The sequence below is a fragment of the Coptis chinensis genome, chromosome 2 (assembly GCF_015680905.1).
Source record: "Coptis chinensis isolate HL-2020 chromosome 2, ASM1568090v1, whole genome shotgun sequence".
Classification (NCBI taxonomy): Eukaryota; Viridiplantae; Streptophyta; class Magnoliopsida; order Ranunculales; family Ranunculaceae; genus Coptis; species Coptis chinensis.
In genome coordinates this window covers 68,472,914-68,489,966 of record NC_141457.1, presented here as the reverse complement: position 1 = coordinate 68,489,966, position 17,053 = coordinate 68,472,914, and the positions used below count along the sequence as shown (strand labels likewise).

Sequence of the window (17,053 nt, the reverse complement as noted above, 5' to 3'; positions counted from 1 at the left end):
TGTTTGATATTTGATGTTTGAATGGAAAAGTGGAATTTGATGAATATGAAAGTGTTGTAAAAACAAAATGAATTTTGAATTTTTTTTTTCCAAACGACCCAGCCGCATCGTTTGGCATAAAGGCCAAACGACCTCAGTAGATTGTTTTTCCTTTATACCAAACGACCTCGGCAGATCGTTCTCTTTTAATCTCAAACGACCCACCCACATCGTTTGTCCTTTATACCAAACGACATGGCCACATCGTTTGGTCTAAAGGCCAAACGACATAACCACATCGTTTGGTCTAAAGGCCAAACGACATGACCACATCGTTTGGTCTAAAGGCCAAACGACTTGTTCATGTCGTTTTTCTTTAATCCCAAACGATGTGGCTTGGTCGTTTGGGATTAAAGCCAAACGACTTGACCGTGTAGTTTCGGTCATTATTGACAACATACGAACATTATTTCAAATCACTCGATTGCCGTCCGAATCAACTAGTCGATCATTCGATTGCCATCCGAATCAACTTAGTCGATCATTCGATTTCAAAATCACTCGATTGATGTCCGAATCAACTTAGTCGATCGCTCTATTTCCAAATCACTCGATTGCCGTCCGAATCAACTTAATCGATCACTCGATTTCCAAATCAAATCAAATAAAAGCCCTAACATTATTTCCAAATAACATAAAAATAAAATCAAATTACACTTGTTCCAAATTACATCAAAATATCAAATTACATCAATATATCACTTAGTCGATCGCTCGATTTCAAAATCACTCGATTACCGTCCGAATCAACTTAGTCGATTACTTGATTTCCAAATCAAATCAAATAAAAGCCCTAACATTGATAACATAAAAATCAAATCAAATTACACTTGTTCCAAATTACATCAAAATACAAATTACATCAAAATATCATATCGACAACATACAAACAACTTAGTCGATAACATGTACTGTTGGGTCTTCAACGAGCTCCTTTTCCCATATTAAATTGGGAATATTCAATGCCATAAATTGCAATTGCCTTCTTTGTCAAGGCCAAATTCCAACTTTCAAAGAATATCATATCGAGCTCTAAGCCATTGGTACATTGAGGAACCGGACAATCTTCAACAAGTTTAACATTGACAAAATGATTTCCACCAACATGTGCGCTACCCCAACACTTGGGTCACTCTCTCGAGGATTTGCTTGGGTTCTCAGTGCATGAGAAGGAAGCAGCGACGAGCTCCTAAATGCATAAGGACAACATTAAATCTTGAAGCAAATAAGTATCTAGCAAAAGGCATGCTCATCCACTTATTTAAGGGTGCGTAACCTTCTTCATGTAGGATTTCCTTCATCGAATAAAAAACCTCACTTTGATTGTACAAAGTACAATAAAGGGGGAGGTTGTCAGTAAGCTCTTCGTACAACTCCCTTCTCATCTGTGGCCATTCTTCTTGACTTCTTCCTAATGCAATGCAGAAAGCTCTATAACAGTAGTTGCCATCGCCAACAGGGTCATGGACTCTAACAATGTATTTATGCATTTCTTCAGGAATATCCAACCCGTAATCCTTAGGACCCTCGTCTTTCCAAAGTCTAAGCCATCTCTCACATTTCGTGGTGTGACCGCTTTTTTTTGGAGAAGGCTTATTTCGTGGTGTGGTTGTTTTGGTGTTTTGGGAGAAGGTTTATTTCTTGGTGTGGTTGTTTTGGTGTTTTTGGAGAAGGCTTATTTGTTGGTGTGGTGTGGATGTTTTGGGTTGGTAGTTTTGGAGAAGACTTCTTTCTTGGTGTAGTGTGGGTGTTTTGGGTGGGCGAGTAGTGTTTTGGTTGTGGACGAGACCCACTCTTCATGGTCACGTTGAGAATGTTCAAAATGAGATGGATCTCGCGTTGAAGAGTTATCATCTCCGGTTTGAAGCTTTTACTGCTTCGCAGCTACCTTTCGGCCGACCTTTGGTTTTGCTTCCTCACAAAGGCGATTACTAGCCATGTACTTTTACGGTGCGGCAATCTCCATAAGCTTCCTAATCATAACCCTCTGCTCTTCTTCAGAAACCATTGCAAACCTATTCATGAACAAGTCCATCGAAGGTGCAACATCGGGACCAACACCCACTGACACATTGGGAGAAGCAGACAATGTTTTCCAAAAGGGGTCGATAGCGATCAAAGGGATGGACCACTCTTGCTCTTCAAACTCAATTAATTCATGAGCACATGGCAGTCCATGGCTCGTACGCAAATAACACCAACACCTTATCTCTCCATCTTTAACACGCTTTACGCGGGTATCTATTTCTTCAAATAACAAGTCTAAACACTTGCGTGAGACAAGGCCTCTGAGTTCACGAAACAAAGGAATCCGGTGGTGGTGCTGAGTTACAATCATACTTCTCTCGAAGGTAGCTCTAATCTCGGACATCTGGATCTCTAGAATCGGATGGATTAAGCTAAACATACTCAAAAAATCATGATAGTTTGCATTTCCTAGTACACGCTTCACCTGAGCATGAGACCCTTCAACTCTATTGGTCGTTGTACTTCCAAAGTGAATGTGTTGGTCAGTCCAACAACATACAAATCAATCCCTGTGAGGAAACCAAGTCTCTCGCAAATAACAAATAAAATTGGAGTACTCAACCCTGTAATATTTTTCCAAAGCATCCCATCTATGCTGGAAAATAACCTCTGTCTTCGATTTGACTCTGATGTTCCACGAGAACTGCCTTCTACAAAGTTACGTAGTTGGAAAAATATCGTAACATTTTGAAAGGACGCACGTAGCGATATGTCATCTACATAGATGCTTGTGTGCGTTAGGGAAAACTCTGTCAGCGGCACTCATCAGGGCTAAGTCCCTGTCAGACACGATCACAGATGGGCTTATGTCACCAAGCAAGCCACTAAAATGATGCAGGGCCCACTCATAGTCGACTGTTGTTTTAGGACCGGCAAAGACTGACACACGGTGAAAGATTTCCACGTTGAAGTCACCCCAACAAACTGTACGAAAGGCCACCGATACCTGTTAGTTTTGTAGGTAGCGTCTAACATGAAAACTGTTGGAAAAGTCCGAGCCAACTTAACACCTTCTGGATGGGCCCATAACAATCCCGTTATCTCATCGGTATTCTCATCCTGTCTCAACTCCTCAAAATAATGTTCTTTTGCTAACAACTCACGCAATCTTTGCAATTGTGTGAGACCGTTCATATCCAATTTTCTCACCTTCTGCCTTGCAGTGTAGACTTGGGATATACTAGAGATGTTATCATGATACCTATTCTTGATGGAATCCAATATTTGTTTAGGTTTTATTCCACACTTACTCATCTCCTCGACAAATACCGAACTCGAACGGTTAGTCGAGTAGCAAATGCATGTCCTTCAAGGGTCTTCGCCAATGGATGGTTGTGAACACCATTAAGAACGACAATTTTCCAACTATCGACAGTGCCGCGTTGGAAAACACCTTTTAACTTAAATGGACATCCCGATTTCTTGGTTCCTGACCTTCTCTTATTAGCCCTCTCTTCGCCTTCCTTCTTGTGTGACCGATACACACCCGAGCACTCGCAAGCCAAATTCAATCTTGCTACTCGGTTTCCTTTGGCACACTCCGACTTTTCAATGACCACAACAACATTAACTTGTCTTCCTCTAGCGGTTGCCCAACCAATTGCCTCGCTACGTGTATGAAAGACTTAAACACATAAAAAACAACAACTATTATTAATACACTAATAAAATTATATTTAGAAATTTTTTTAAAAAAAATGAAATCAATGCCTACTCAATCATACCTCTTCCGTAGTAAAAATTTCTGTTGTATCACTTAAAATCGGTTGACAATCCACATCATTCGAGTTTGCAGAGGATCGATTCCCGGATAGCGGCAAAGAATTCTACATATAGAAGAATAAAACAAGAGTCTCAAACAATTTGCATTTAGTTTCAAAGTCACAAAAAAAAAAAAAAAAAAAAAAAAAAAAACTTTTAATTAAATTTAGTCCAAACGACCCAGCCATGTAGTTTCATAGAGGGTCCAAACGACCCGGCCATGTAGTTCTATAGTGTCCCCAAATGACCTGGAGAAGTCGTTCTATAGTTTTACCAAACGACCCAGCCATGTAGTCCTATAGTGTAATCAAACGACCCGGACATGTCGTTCTGTAGTGTTCTCAAACTACACTGCCATGTCGTTCTGTAGTGTTTTCAAACTACATGACCATGTCGTTTGATAGTGTTCCCAAACGACCCAGCCATGTCGTTTGGGCTCGGGTTTTGCATTCATTCATTTTGCATCCATTCATTCATTCATTCAATCAATCAAGTGTTTTGTATTCATTTTAATCAAGTGTTACCTCATTATTTAGGTTTGCACTTTGTCGTCGACGATTTCTCGGCATTTCATTTGCTCGACTTGTCGCATCTTCAAATTCTTCACCTTGACCTTCAACATTTTGTTCCACTTCTTCACTTTCAACATATCTTCTATTTTCTCCTTCTCTAATTTGTTGTTCTTCTCTAATTTGTTGTTGTACCTTAAACATTACCTCAAATACTTCTTCTTCATCTTCATGTTCCATTTAGAGAAACTTGAGTATTCTATGTAAACCCTAAACTCTAAATTGAGTGAATGAGTATTCTATATATATTTGAAATTTTGATATATTTCGAATAATTGAGTGAAATATATTTGTAAACCCCCCAAACTAGTTTATTATTTACAATTGAATAAAAAAAATGGAAAATAACAAGTTTAGATATAAAACAAATTATTATTTTAGATTTGGATAATTGAGTGAAATATGTTTGAAATTAAATATTTTTTTATGTCGGTACGAAATTTGTAAACCCTAAACCCTAAACCCAAACCCCAAACCCCCAAACTAGTTTATAATTCAAAATTTGAAAAAGAAAATAAAAAATAATAAGTTTATAAATAAAACAAATTATTATTTTGAATAATTAAGTAAAATATGTTAGCACGAAATTTGTAAACAACTCTAAACCCTAAACCCTAAATCTCAACCTAGTTTATGATTCACAATTTTAAAAATAAAATAAAAAATAACAAGTTTAGATATAAAACAAATTATTATTTCAAATAATTAAGTGAAATATGTTGGTACGAAATTTCTAAACCCTGAACTCTGAACTCCAAACCCCAAACTAGTTTATGATTCACAATTGAAAAAATAATAATAATAACAAGTTTAGATATAAAACAAATTATTATTTTAGATTTTATAGCATGTTTGATTACATGTTTTAACTTTGTTATAAAGATACTATGTCACGAAATTTCTTAACCCTGAACTCTGAACTCCAAACCCCAAACTAGTTTATGATTAACAATTGAAAAAATAATAATAATAACAAGTTTAGATATAAAACAAATTATTATTTTAGATTTTAGCATGTTTGATTATATGTTTTAACTTGGTTATAAATATACTATGTCATAACAGATAAAGAGTGCAGAGTGCATGTAGTTTTATTGATGTAATTGTGTTGTTTCTAACCCAATTTTTTAAATTGGATTTCAATTTTTCTAATTCAATTGAAATCGTTTGAGTGCGTTTGGAATCGTTTGAGTGTGTGTCCACGTCGTTTGAGTGTATACTCAAACTACATGGACAAGTCGTTTGAGTGTTACTCACACTAACACACAAACTACGCGGCCATATCGTTTGAGTGTACACTCAAACTACACGGCCATGTCGTTTGAGTGTATACTCAAACTACATGGACCCGTCGTTTGAGTGTTACTCACACTAACACTCAAACTACATGGCCATATCGTTTGAATGTATACTCAAACGACTTGGTCATTTAGTTTGAGTGTTAGTGTGAGTAACACTCAAACGACTTGGCCATGTAGTTTGAGTGTAACTCAAACTCAAACTAACACTCAAACGACTTGGCCAAGTCGACCATGTCGTTTGAGTGTAAACAGAAACGACCCGGAGGGTTCGTTTTGGCGATACCGGTTGAATTAGTTGCTGGACTTGGGCTTTGATGGCAAACTTGTAATATGGCAAATTTGTAAAATTTTTTTTTTTTTGAGGGGCTGCCCAATCCAATTTGATGAGTGCCCAATGGAATCACCATTAGAATTCGACCCTTTACATGATTTTGACTTGACACGTTGAGACCTTGTAGGCTTTTGACCGTTTAGATCTAGACCATCTTATGTGGGTTCTCCACTTGATTGAAAAATGTGTATAATAAACTTTTAATTCCCATCACTCGACCCATTTGTCATTGGGTGCGACTACAACACATGACACAGCACATAATTTTTTTACGAAGTTATCTCTTATTGGCTGGATTCGAATGACGTGGCACAAAATAAAAAAAATGAAATAACACTGTGAGAAAAAAATTTCGAAAAAAAAAGAAAAAAACTGCGAGACTCTTCTCTTCTCGTTTATCTCTCAAATTTCAAACCCAAAAATAACATGTAAGAAATCAAAAATTGAAATAATCTAAAAATGAAACCCAAAATTTCCACCCCAAAATCAAACCAAGCTAAGTTGACACCAAGCGAAACCCATCTCCCATTCGATGTTCCCCGTCTTCAAAACGAGTCAAATGTGATAAAGATCAAGTCTTTGGACTCTCAAAGACGTGTCACCAGGTAAATTGATTTGTTGAGGTTTCGTTTTTTAATTTGATCTAATTGATTGATTGGTTGATGTAGTGTCGACAAAGAACATCCCGTTTGTTGGCTAACTGTAAGAACCAGAGAAATAATAAGAACATCCCGTTAGTGAACAACATATTGCGACATCCACTAGAGGAATTCACCAACTTGAACAGGTATTTGAAGTTCTAAATTCGTTTGTTATCAATAAACCTTCGCATGTGGCAAAGTTTTTAATACAAACATATATGTAACTATTATTTTTTTTTGTTATTATACAGGGGACTTTTGAACATTTTTTCTTGAGGCCTCAACAACCTCATGGAATTGCAAGCATTGATCTCAATAATATGTTGCAGGTGATTATATTAGTATTCTACAGTAAAACTTGTTCACAGTATAAGTCTACTTACGCCATGTTTTTTTTTCGTCTTTTCAGGATTCATTGTTGTGACTTTATAATTAGCATTCACTTGACTTAAAACCAGAAGAATCAATTTTTTTTTTGTTTGGTATGTGTTTTTTTTCTATTACCACAATTAAGGGTGGAATTCGAGCCGAGCGGCTCGGGATCACTCGAGCTCGCTCGTTTAACTATATGAGTCGAGCTCGGGCTCAAATTAAAACTCGTGTAACAAATGAGCTTGATGAAGCTCGGCTCGTTTAGCTCAAATAGCATATTTATAGTGTAAAATAACCGAGCCACTCGGGCTCAGCTCGTTTAAGCTCGGCTCGAGCTCGCTCGTTTAACTATATGAGCCGAGCTTGAGCTCAATTTAAAGCTTGTGTAATTAACGAGCCGAGCTTGAGCATGGTAAAGCTCGACTCGTTGAGCTCAAATTCCACCCTTAACCGCAATAGCTAGTGTAATCTGGTGTATCTATGATGCTGATTCTATTATTTTCATGTGTAGGTGCGCTTTGTAAATGGCGGAAATAGCTTGGAATTTTGGCGAAAAAGACAACCGAATTCGTCTTGGATCAAAATATAACATTTTGTTCATAGGTTTTTTTTTATTTTTGTAAATGGCTGGAAAGGGCTAACTGCACTCATGACAATTTTTGTTTCATAGTTGATGTTGTCTGAGTATAATTTTTGTAATAATGTGTGCTAAAAATGAGTCAGTTCCCCACACCAACTCCAATTCCAACAGCGTCAGTTCTAGTTGCAGAGAGGGAATTCTTTGGACTTGCAATATCAGACTTTCCACTGACTACGTTAGATGTAACATTTCAATCCTACCTCACCGATAAAAAAAAATCCTGCCTCAACTGAAAAAAGAGAGCCAATATAACTTCAAAGAATCCGAAGTAGGAAGGAGCTGAATACATTGGAATTGTCTACATCATTGCATCAGTAATGAGTAATGATTGAATGCCAGTGCAGTAAATGAGTGTCCCATGTAAAGGATAACAGTATAACCATTAAAGTCACAAGGCTATGGACGATGGCATATATATGCAAGCTATCTTCAACAATTATTTTTCTAGTTTAACTAACCATGCAAAGGCAGAGTTTGTGAAAAAGAAACCCTCCGGAAGAAGAAATGAAGACTGCCCTATAAGATTGCTCATTTTTCCTACAATGTTAGTTTCCGACATTTCTCTGAGAAGTCAGAACTTAAGCCCAGCAGAAAACCACCATATTACACGTACTGTCCATTTCAACCACACTGCACGTACTGTCCATTTCACACACCCCTGAACTCCTATACTCCTTGTGCTGAAATTGAATGTTTTAAGTATATATCCAAAGATAATGGATGAAAGTGGAAATCAGACTATAAGGAGTATAAGGGGATTCTTTTTGAAAGGCTGCCTAACTGCAAGTTTGAAAGGCCTTGCCTAAGGAGCAACTCCAATTCTTTGTGTTGTCAGAGTTGTAGAGAAACACAATGTGAATAATGTGTGCTAAAAATGAGTCAGTTCCCCACACCAACTCCAATTCCAACAGCGTCAGTTCTAGTTGCAAAGAGGGAATTCTCTGGACTTGTAGAGAAAACTTATTAATCAAATCAAATCGGAAACACAATGTGAATAATATGTGCTAAAAACGAGTTAAAGAATAGAAAGCTACAAACTATCTTAAGAGCTGCAAGAAACAACCAGGACAAGGAACTAAAAACAACGTATTCACATTAGAATTTAGAAACCATTAAGTGAAAACATAATCCCAAATATTATTAAGTGAAAACCATTAGTTGTGAACTGTTACAAAGATCAGAAATAGGTAACAAACAGAAATAGATCAACTTCTTTCTACTAGTCATATACAAAGATCAGACATAACTCAGCTTGCATAAGTATCCTTAACTCTGACAGAACTTCTATCCCACACCGGAAGAATGTTGCAAAAGGCCCTTCTTTCCCACACTGGAACTTCATCTGAACTGGACGCCATTGAACCTTCAAACAAGTAAAAGATAGAGAGCAAGCTGAAAATAGCAACAACACCACTCCATTGATCTGAAAATGCTCCTAACTCATTGTGCTAGAAAGCTTCACCATTTTAAAGGGTCGAGAAATCCCATGAATCACAAACTTCTTCAACGACAGAATATCCGGTGCAGTAATCTGAACTCCATTGATACCAAGTACCCCCTTAGCATTATACTCCATTGATAGACAGACATAGAAACAAGTTCTCTGTACTCATATCTTTCAGGCAATATATGCAACCTCACTAGTCTCTCCAACATCGGTGAATGCGACTGAGGACATACTAAACCCTCCAGAGTTCTCTCTTACATCGAAGCCCATACTCTCCAACAAGCTTCAGTTCTGCATCCAAACACTCCTCATATGGATGACGGGGCTTCTTAAAGATCTTCCCATCCGAAACCGAAGAAAAGCCAGTGGCCTTTGCAGTATGCACAAGTATTCTAGTAGGTTTTTGTCCTTTCTTCTTCCTATATAAGAAGAAACACATACATTGTCACTACATATTAAAATTTAATTCTGCTTGGGTAAAAAAAAAAAACAAGGACTACTTACATGCAACAACTACAATTACAGATGTCTCTACATTTAGGACATTTCCATTCATTCAACCACACCACTTCTTCTGCTTCCTCTCCATATCTTTAAGACAGAATGTAAATAAATCGAAACAAATCTCGCAACAAGGAAATGAAATTAAAAACAATGAAGTTGGAATCAAACCTATTCAAGCGACATTGTTGGCAATATTTGATACAACAAGACTTCTTATTATTTCTCTAGTTCTTACAGTTAGCCAACAAACGGGATGTTCTTTGTCGACACTACATCAACCAATCAATCAATTAGATCAAATTAAAAAACGAAACCTCAACAAATCAATTTACCTGGTGACACGTCTTTGAGAGTTCAAAGACTTGATCTTTATCACATTTGACTCGTTTTGAAGACGGGGAACATCGAATGGGAGATGGGTTTCGCTTGGTGTCAACTTAGCTGGGTTTGATTTTGGGGTGGAAATTTTGGGTTTCATTTTTAAGTTATTTCAATTTTTGATTTTTGGGTTTGAAATTTGAGAGATAAACGAGAAGAGAAGAGATGACTTCGTAAAAAAATTCTGTGCTGGGTCATGTGTTGTAGTCGCGCCCTTTGTCATTTTGTACTTGGTATTTGCAACATTTACTTGGAATGCGATATATATTAGAATTTATTACCAATGTTTTACTAAATTGATTCTTAATTCTTACTTATTGGACTTAATGTTGTTGCTATTCTATATATCTAATTTTTTATTATATAATTGTATATAATAATATAAAACTGATTAAATCACCGATTAATCGCCTATCGCTTCTAGACCGATTATTTTCGAAAACCAATTTTAACTGCTTAGCGTAAGAGTCCTAAGAGTATAAACAACTAACCCAACCAATGAGGCATGAGGCAGTGACCCACTACTAATTTTACTATAATCACTTGAAGTTTCCAAGTTGAAGTAGAGTTTACAAAAAAAAAACTTTCAAAACAATTATGCTTATTCTTGTGACTTGCATTGCTTGGAAAGATAGTCTGTAGCCAGATATGCCATCCCTCCAAACCCAAAAATATTGCACGTATATATTGTTCCAATTGCAGTTTTTTAGTACTACCAACTTATTTCATATGTTTGAATTGAGACTATTGAGAGTCATACCAGATTCGACTTACATATAAACCGACTTTAATAGTTGGTACTTTAATGGGTTTTGGGCTTGACTATTGATAAGAGCCCAAAACTGTAGTTTTAACCCTTTAATAACATTATATATAGACCAATTATGTTTATAATAAATAAGAGTTAGGACGGTTTACGTACTTTTGTGTATTTCAAGTTTTTGAATCAATTATGTGAAGAAATACGTCACTTTTACAAGAGAAAGGAACAAAAGTTGGCTGCTAAGAAGTTCAATGGTTAAAACCCAAGTTTCAAGGAGAAAAAAGTCTTTTTAAAGCCCAGTCAAAGTTGAAAAGTCAAAGTCAACGCAGGTAGAAATAGAGTATAAAAGTCAACAAAATTTCCAAAGGTTGTATCTTTGGACTCATACCTCGGAATTGGGCCTATTATATGTCAAAACGATCGTCTCGGCAAGAGCTTTCTAATGGTTTAGGCCTTGATCAAATCAAAGGAGTAAAGATGGACGAAAAGGCTATTGCAGTAATTTCTAGCAGAGAAACCTTTTCTGGACTTAAGTAATTAGGTTTTGGGCTTGATTTAGTGGCCCAAAACATGGCTCCAAAGCCCATGCACGAAATTGTAAACCTAGTTCTCTCCTATAAAAAGAGGACTAAGGCAAAACTCAAAAACTCTCACCCATTAGTTAATTAGTCTCTTGTCTCTTAGTTTTTCTTTTAGTAAATCTAGTTTATGTTATTTAGCATAGCCACCATTAATAAGTTCATTATATTCTTTTATCATGTCTTCTTATTCTTATTCTTTTATTTATAATAGTCCCATGATTCATAGCTAAACCTCAATTAGAGGAATTTGATTGAAGCTTTGATGAAGACTTGATGTGTTAGTGTAGAATAATTGCTTTTAAGAGTTTGAATCTAGAGGGTAGTTCATTCACCATGAGAATGAGTTTAAACTTCCTCTCATGCTAATTATTAGTTGGTTAGATATGTCATGAATAATTAAGGATAAAAATACCTAATCTTATTGTTAAACCTTGTGTGAAAACATAAATATTAGGGTTGTAATAAAAATCTATACTATCATGTTAGGGATTAATCAAGGTGGATATCAAATCTCGCTAATTCCTTCTCATATTCAATATTATTATTAAATTGTCATAGTTTAAAATTACAATATATTAAATCATAGTTTTTGCCATATTAGTTATATTAGAATTATTACTCTCATCATGTTTGTGGAATTGTTAATCACTAGTAGAATTATTTACGTTCTAAGCAATTAGGAGTGGAACGAATTCTGACTCAAGTTTATTATATGATAATCGAGAGTAGAAATTTGATCTAAACCTAGAATAATTTAGTTTCCTTATGCCTAGCAAAATCACTATTCGTTAGGGTAGAAACGTATTTTCTTATATTATCAGCTATTGTAATTGGTCCAAACTTAGTTGTTATTAGAGTGAAGAGTACTATACGTGTCTCTTGAGTTAGAGCATGTGTCCTGATGTCTCCTATTTCGACATTTTTTTTCGTGAAACCCGTGTCCAATTTTTTAGTTGAAACTTGAAATTGAGAATGAAGTTATTATTATTTTTTTTTTTTATTTTTTTATTTATTTTTTTTATAAAAAATTAAGCTGAGGTTAGGCAGACCTCCACCTGTATTGATTAACCTTTTCTTACATACATTTGTCCACACGCATCTTCATTTACAATTCTCTGCAATACATAATCTAATGGAGGGACAAAATGAATGGAAAGATTACAACTACCCTGTTTTAGAGATGCTAGATAATCTGCCGCTCTGTTTACTTCTCTGAACACATGCGAGCAAGAGACAAAGCGCAACTTGTCTTTTTTCTGATCAATAGCTTCCAGGATATCCCAGCAATACCAAGGTGGCTTCTCCAGCTTATTGATAGCCTTCACTGCCCTCAAGGAGTCCGTTTCCAACTCTACTTCCTTGTATCCCTCTGACAAGCATCTCTGTAGACAAACATCGATAGCTTTTAGTTCTTGAAAGAGCACCGATTGCATTCCTCCACTTCCACTAAAACAAGCTAGAACACTGCCATCTTGATTCCTTATCATGCCACCGTACCCTGGCCCATTAGAACTCAACGCCCCATCAGCATTTGCCTTTATACGATTTTCAGTTGGAGGAGTCCAGCAACAGTCCGTGTACCTTGAAGCCTTCAGTTGAATGTCTATATTCAGCCGGTGGACAAGGTTCCTAGCTATGATGGACTCTTTAATTTCCGGTTTCAGAACTTGCAAGTAGTTTCGTATCTCACATACCATCTTGTCAAATAGCATCCTAGCTGATTTACAGCTTTGCCGGAATCTTCGAGAGTTTCTTTCCTTCCATATACTATCAACAGCTGCACAAAAGAATACTTTGTAGATTTCCCCCACCTCCGCATTCTTACAGAGTCTTTGGATTGAGGACCATTCTCTGTTAGCTGTTCTATTATCCGTAACTATACCCAGCAAATGCTTGACTCTGGTAATAATCTCCCTCGAGTAAGAGCACTCAAAGAACAAGTGTTCAGAGAACTCTCTGCTGTTACTACAGAGGCAACAGACTGAAGAAGTAATGATTTTTCTTTGTACCAACCTGTCTTGAGTAGGAATGCTATTTGAGAACAATTGCCAGGTAGTGAATGAATGTCTTGGCAGTACCCATTGTCCCCACACCAGTTTATGCCAGCCTTTCTTTTCTCTCCTCGGAGTTAGAGCATCGTAGGCACTATGTGATGTGAAAAGACCACTCTGATGTGGCGTCCATACTATTTTATCAGCTGACAGATGCTGGTTTATCTCCACTTTCCTTATAGTTTCTCTCAGCGACAGAGATTGTAACCTATGAACTTCTCCATTCCACCTCCCATTTTCAATGATGGCACTCAATTTTGTGTCATCAGGAAACTCCCACTCGGCTTTTGCTTCTTCATCTTCTATCAAAGGTGATCGATCACACCATATATCATGCCACAATAGGATGTCATTCCCATTGGCAACGGTGTATTTTATGAATTTTTTGGCCACTGCTCGTGTCTTTAGAATACTGCGCCATGTCCACGAGCAATCTTGTGGCATCTTCATAGTCCAAAAGTGACTTGACTTGATATGTTGCTTCCACATCCAATCAACCCATATGGTGTCTACTTTAGTCACCAATCTAAAGATCAAACCACAATACGCACCAATATTCCATCTATGTAAGTTCATAAATCCTAATCCACCTGCTTCTTTTGGCTGACACACCGTGCTCCAGCTTGCTTGATAATAGCCTTTCTGGGTAGAGCTTCCAGCCCATAAGAACTTGGCACATATCCTTTCTACTTGCTCCAGAACAGTCTTGGGTAAGATGAAAGTTCTAGCCCAAAAGGTATGGAAAGATAACAACACTGATTGGATTAGTTGTACTCTTCCTGAATAAGAAAGCAATCTCGATTTCCAGTTCGTAATCTTGCTAGTTACCTTCTCCACAAGAGGCTGACATTCCCTTATACCTAACCGAGCCGAGATAAGTGGTAAACCAAGATATCTCACTGGTGGTTTAACTAACTCCACCCCCATGATAGAGGCCAAGGATACAGAATCTTGCTCATTTAGCCCTCCAACTAAGAGAGATGTCTTGGCCTTATTGATCTGTAACCCTGTAGCTTTTCCAAACATATCAAGAGATTCCTTGACTGCTTGGACAGAGGATGACTCCCCTTTACAGAACATAAGAACATCGTCAGCAAATGCCAAATGGGACAGCTTCACCTGCTTGCATTTTGAATGATATTGTATGGCTTTTTCCTCGAACTTTTGCTTAAGTATACAACTGAGGATCTCCATGACAAGCACAAAGATATATGGAGATAAGGGATCTCCTTGACGAACTCCTCGTCTTCCAGCAAAAAAGCCTTCTGGTGATCCATTTATCAATACCGAGTAGGAAGGAGTTGATATACACATTTCAATCCATTTACATATGTTAGGAGGGAATCTGAAAATCTTTAACATGGATTTGATAGCCTCCCAACTGATCATGTCATATGCCTTCCTAATGTCCACCTTGATGGTACATCTCGGAGTACCATTCTTCCTTTCATAACCCCTGAGTAGCTCGTGTGAAAGGAGAATGTTATCTTGTATTGATCTGCCAAGAATAAAAGCAGATTGATTAGTCCGCACCAATTCATTGATAACAAGCTTTAGCCTATTTGAAATGACTTTAGAAAGGCATTTGTATGTAGTGTTACACAGTGCTATAGGCCTGAAATCCTCAACCTTTGAGGGATTACTGACTTTTGGTATAAGACATAGAAAAGTCGCATTAACACCTCGAGGAAATCTACAATAAGCAAATGCATTTGAAATTGCAGCAATGAAGTCATGACCAACAATAGATCAGCATCTCTTAAAGAAAAATGGAGTAAAGCCATCTGGTCCCGGTGTTTTGTTATCCTTCATTTCGAAGAGAGTTACTTTGATTTCCTCTGTTGAGATCTCTTTATCAAGAATAAGTTCCATCTGATCAGTTACTTTGCCTCTGACTTGCAAATTATTAAAAAACTCCTCATCATAGATCTCACCCGCATCTGCTCCAAGCAATTCAGTGTAGTAATCCAAGATGGACTTGATAACAGCTGCCTGTCCAGTGATATTTCCGCCTTGTGTATCCTTTAGAGCCCAGATACCTTTTCTCGCTTTCTTTTCTTTAAGAGATTTGAAGAAAAAGGTTGTACACTTATCACCCTCAAGCATCCAATCACTATCTTGCTTTCCCTTGATCTCAGAAAACTCTATTCGTACTAGTTCACTATACCTCTGCAAAGCCTCTTTCTCTTTTCGACCCGGGGAATGGATCCATCGAGCATTATGGATTAGCCTCTCAGATGTCATACAATCTTTCTCTTGCTTGCGTTACCCTTCCATGAATATCAGAGAAGTTACTACTTGCCCATGGCTTAACTCTCACTTTGAGCATTTTCAGTTTTTGCATCAGCACATACATAGGGTTAGCGAGGATCTCAACATTCCAAACTTCCTGCAAAATATTCTGGAACTCCTCTTGTTCTACCCAGTAGTTCTTAAATCGAAAAGGTATAGCCTTGCTACTGAAATCATTCCATTGGAGTAATATAGGTGAATGATCGGATACTCCTTGAGGTAAAAATTCAACCTTAGAATTTGAAAGAACATCATTCCAGTGGCTATTAACTAAGCACCTGTCAATCTTGGACATTATTCTACCTTTTCCTTCCACTTTATTGTTCCATGTGTGGAAGAATCCATTATAGCTCAAATCTGATAATCCTGATATATGCAAGCAATCCACAAAGTCCTCTGCTTCGCTGGGATGCATAGGTCTTCCCCCCACTCTCTCATCAGCTTTTGTTATATTGTTAAAATCCCCTACTACACACCACGGTATATTAGCTGAACTATGAATATTCACAAGATCTTGCCAAAGCTCTAATCTGAGAGACTTCACATTTCTAGCATATACAACTGTTAAGAGGATCTCTTCATTAGAAGGCTTGAACCTTACTCTGCAATGGATAAATTGATCAGTATCTTGTAGCTTGCTGATGTCTATCTTGTATGAATCCCAACAAATCCATATACGCCCTGTAGGATCCTTCCCATAGTTATTTGTATGCTCCCAAGATGGACAACAAATGTTTCTAAGAAGATCATACTTATTCAGCCTCACTTTAGTTTCCAAAAGACAAAAAACACCAAGTTTCTTCTCCAATCGAAACTTGTTTATTTCTCTAGCTTTCTCTACCTCATTCGCACCTCTAACATTCCAAAAGCACATGGGTGTACTCATCGATGTCCCTTGTTTTTGGAGCCTCTAGGTCTGCCCCTCCCTTTCTTGCTGCTGGATTTACTTTTAGCTGCTGCTGTTTTCTGTTTACTTTTATAGAAATTGCTTCCCTCTCCACACTGTTTACCCGATCTTGTAACAATTCCCGTTGTTCTCATAGGATCTGGGGTACTAGGGACATGCACTTCCTCTTCTACCTCCGTGATACGATCATGAAAGTATTCTGTTTCCTTGTCAGAGTATTCCTCCACTGAATTCTCTTCTACTTCTTCTCTATCTGTTAAGAGATGAAATCTCGTTTCCATATTATACCTCATAAGTCCGTCTTCTTCCAATCTAGCATTCAGAATCTCATCCGACATTTGTTCATGAGGAACAATTGCCAGTATATTCTCCTCTTCATTACCATTCTCTAATGCATCCATATTCATAACTGCTTCGACTTCACCTACCCCACAACCACTAGGACTTC

General features: G+C 37.3%; 1 protein-coding gene and 2 long non-coding RNA genes across 4 annotated transcripts; 1 reads left to right on the top strand and 2 right to left on the bottom strand.

Moving 5' to 3' along the window:
* Positions 1 to 6,390: 6,390 nt before the first annotated feature.
* On the top strand, positions 6,391 to 7,772 carry LOC147517380 (uncharacterized). 2 transcript variants are annotated; one of them, XR_015213853.1, is made up of 5 exons: positions 6,391 to 6,634; positions 6,698 to 6,816; positions 6,922 to 6,999; positions 7,080 to 7,152; positions 7,554 to 7,772. It is a non-coding gene; the product is annotated as an uncharacterized LOC147517380 (long non-coding RNA). The 2 variants fall into 2 exon arrangements; XR_015213852.1 differs by lacking the exon at positions 7,080 to 7,152.
* Positions 7,773 to 8,794: 1,022 nt separating this feature from the next.
* On the bottom strand, positions 8,795 to 10,207 carry LOC147517379 (uncharacterized). The gene is made up of 4 exons (XR_015213851.1): positions 9,966 to 10,207; positions 9,802 to 9,902; positions 9,634 to 9,720; positions 8,795 to 9,548 (listed from the first exon to the last, which is right to left on the bottom strand). It is a non-coding gene; the product is annotated as an uncharacterized LOC147517379 (long non-coding RNA).
* A 5,432-nt stretch (positions 10,208 to 15,639) lies between these two features.
* Positions 15,640 to 16,584, bottom strand: LOC147517378 (uncharacterized). The gene has a single exon (XM_086593576.1). The coding sequence runs from the start codon at positions 16,582 to 16,584 to the stop codon at positions 15,640 to 15,642; it is 945 nt and encodes a 314-aa protein (XP_086449702.1).
* Positions 16,585 to 17,053: the final 469 nt, after the last annotated feature.

What these genes read in the sequence shown, in the direction of transcription:
- LOC147517378 (XM_086593576.1), bottom strand. Translation starts at nt 16,584, where the DNA reads ATGAGTACACCCATGTGCTTTTGGAATGTTAGAGGTGCGAATGAGGTA.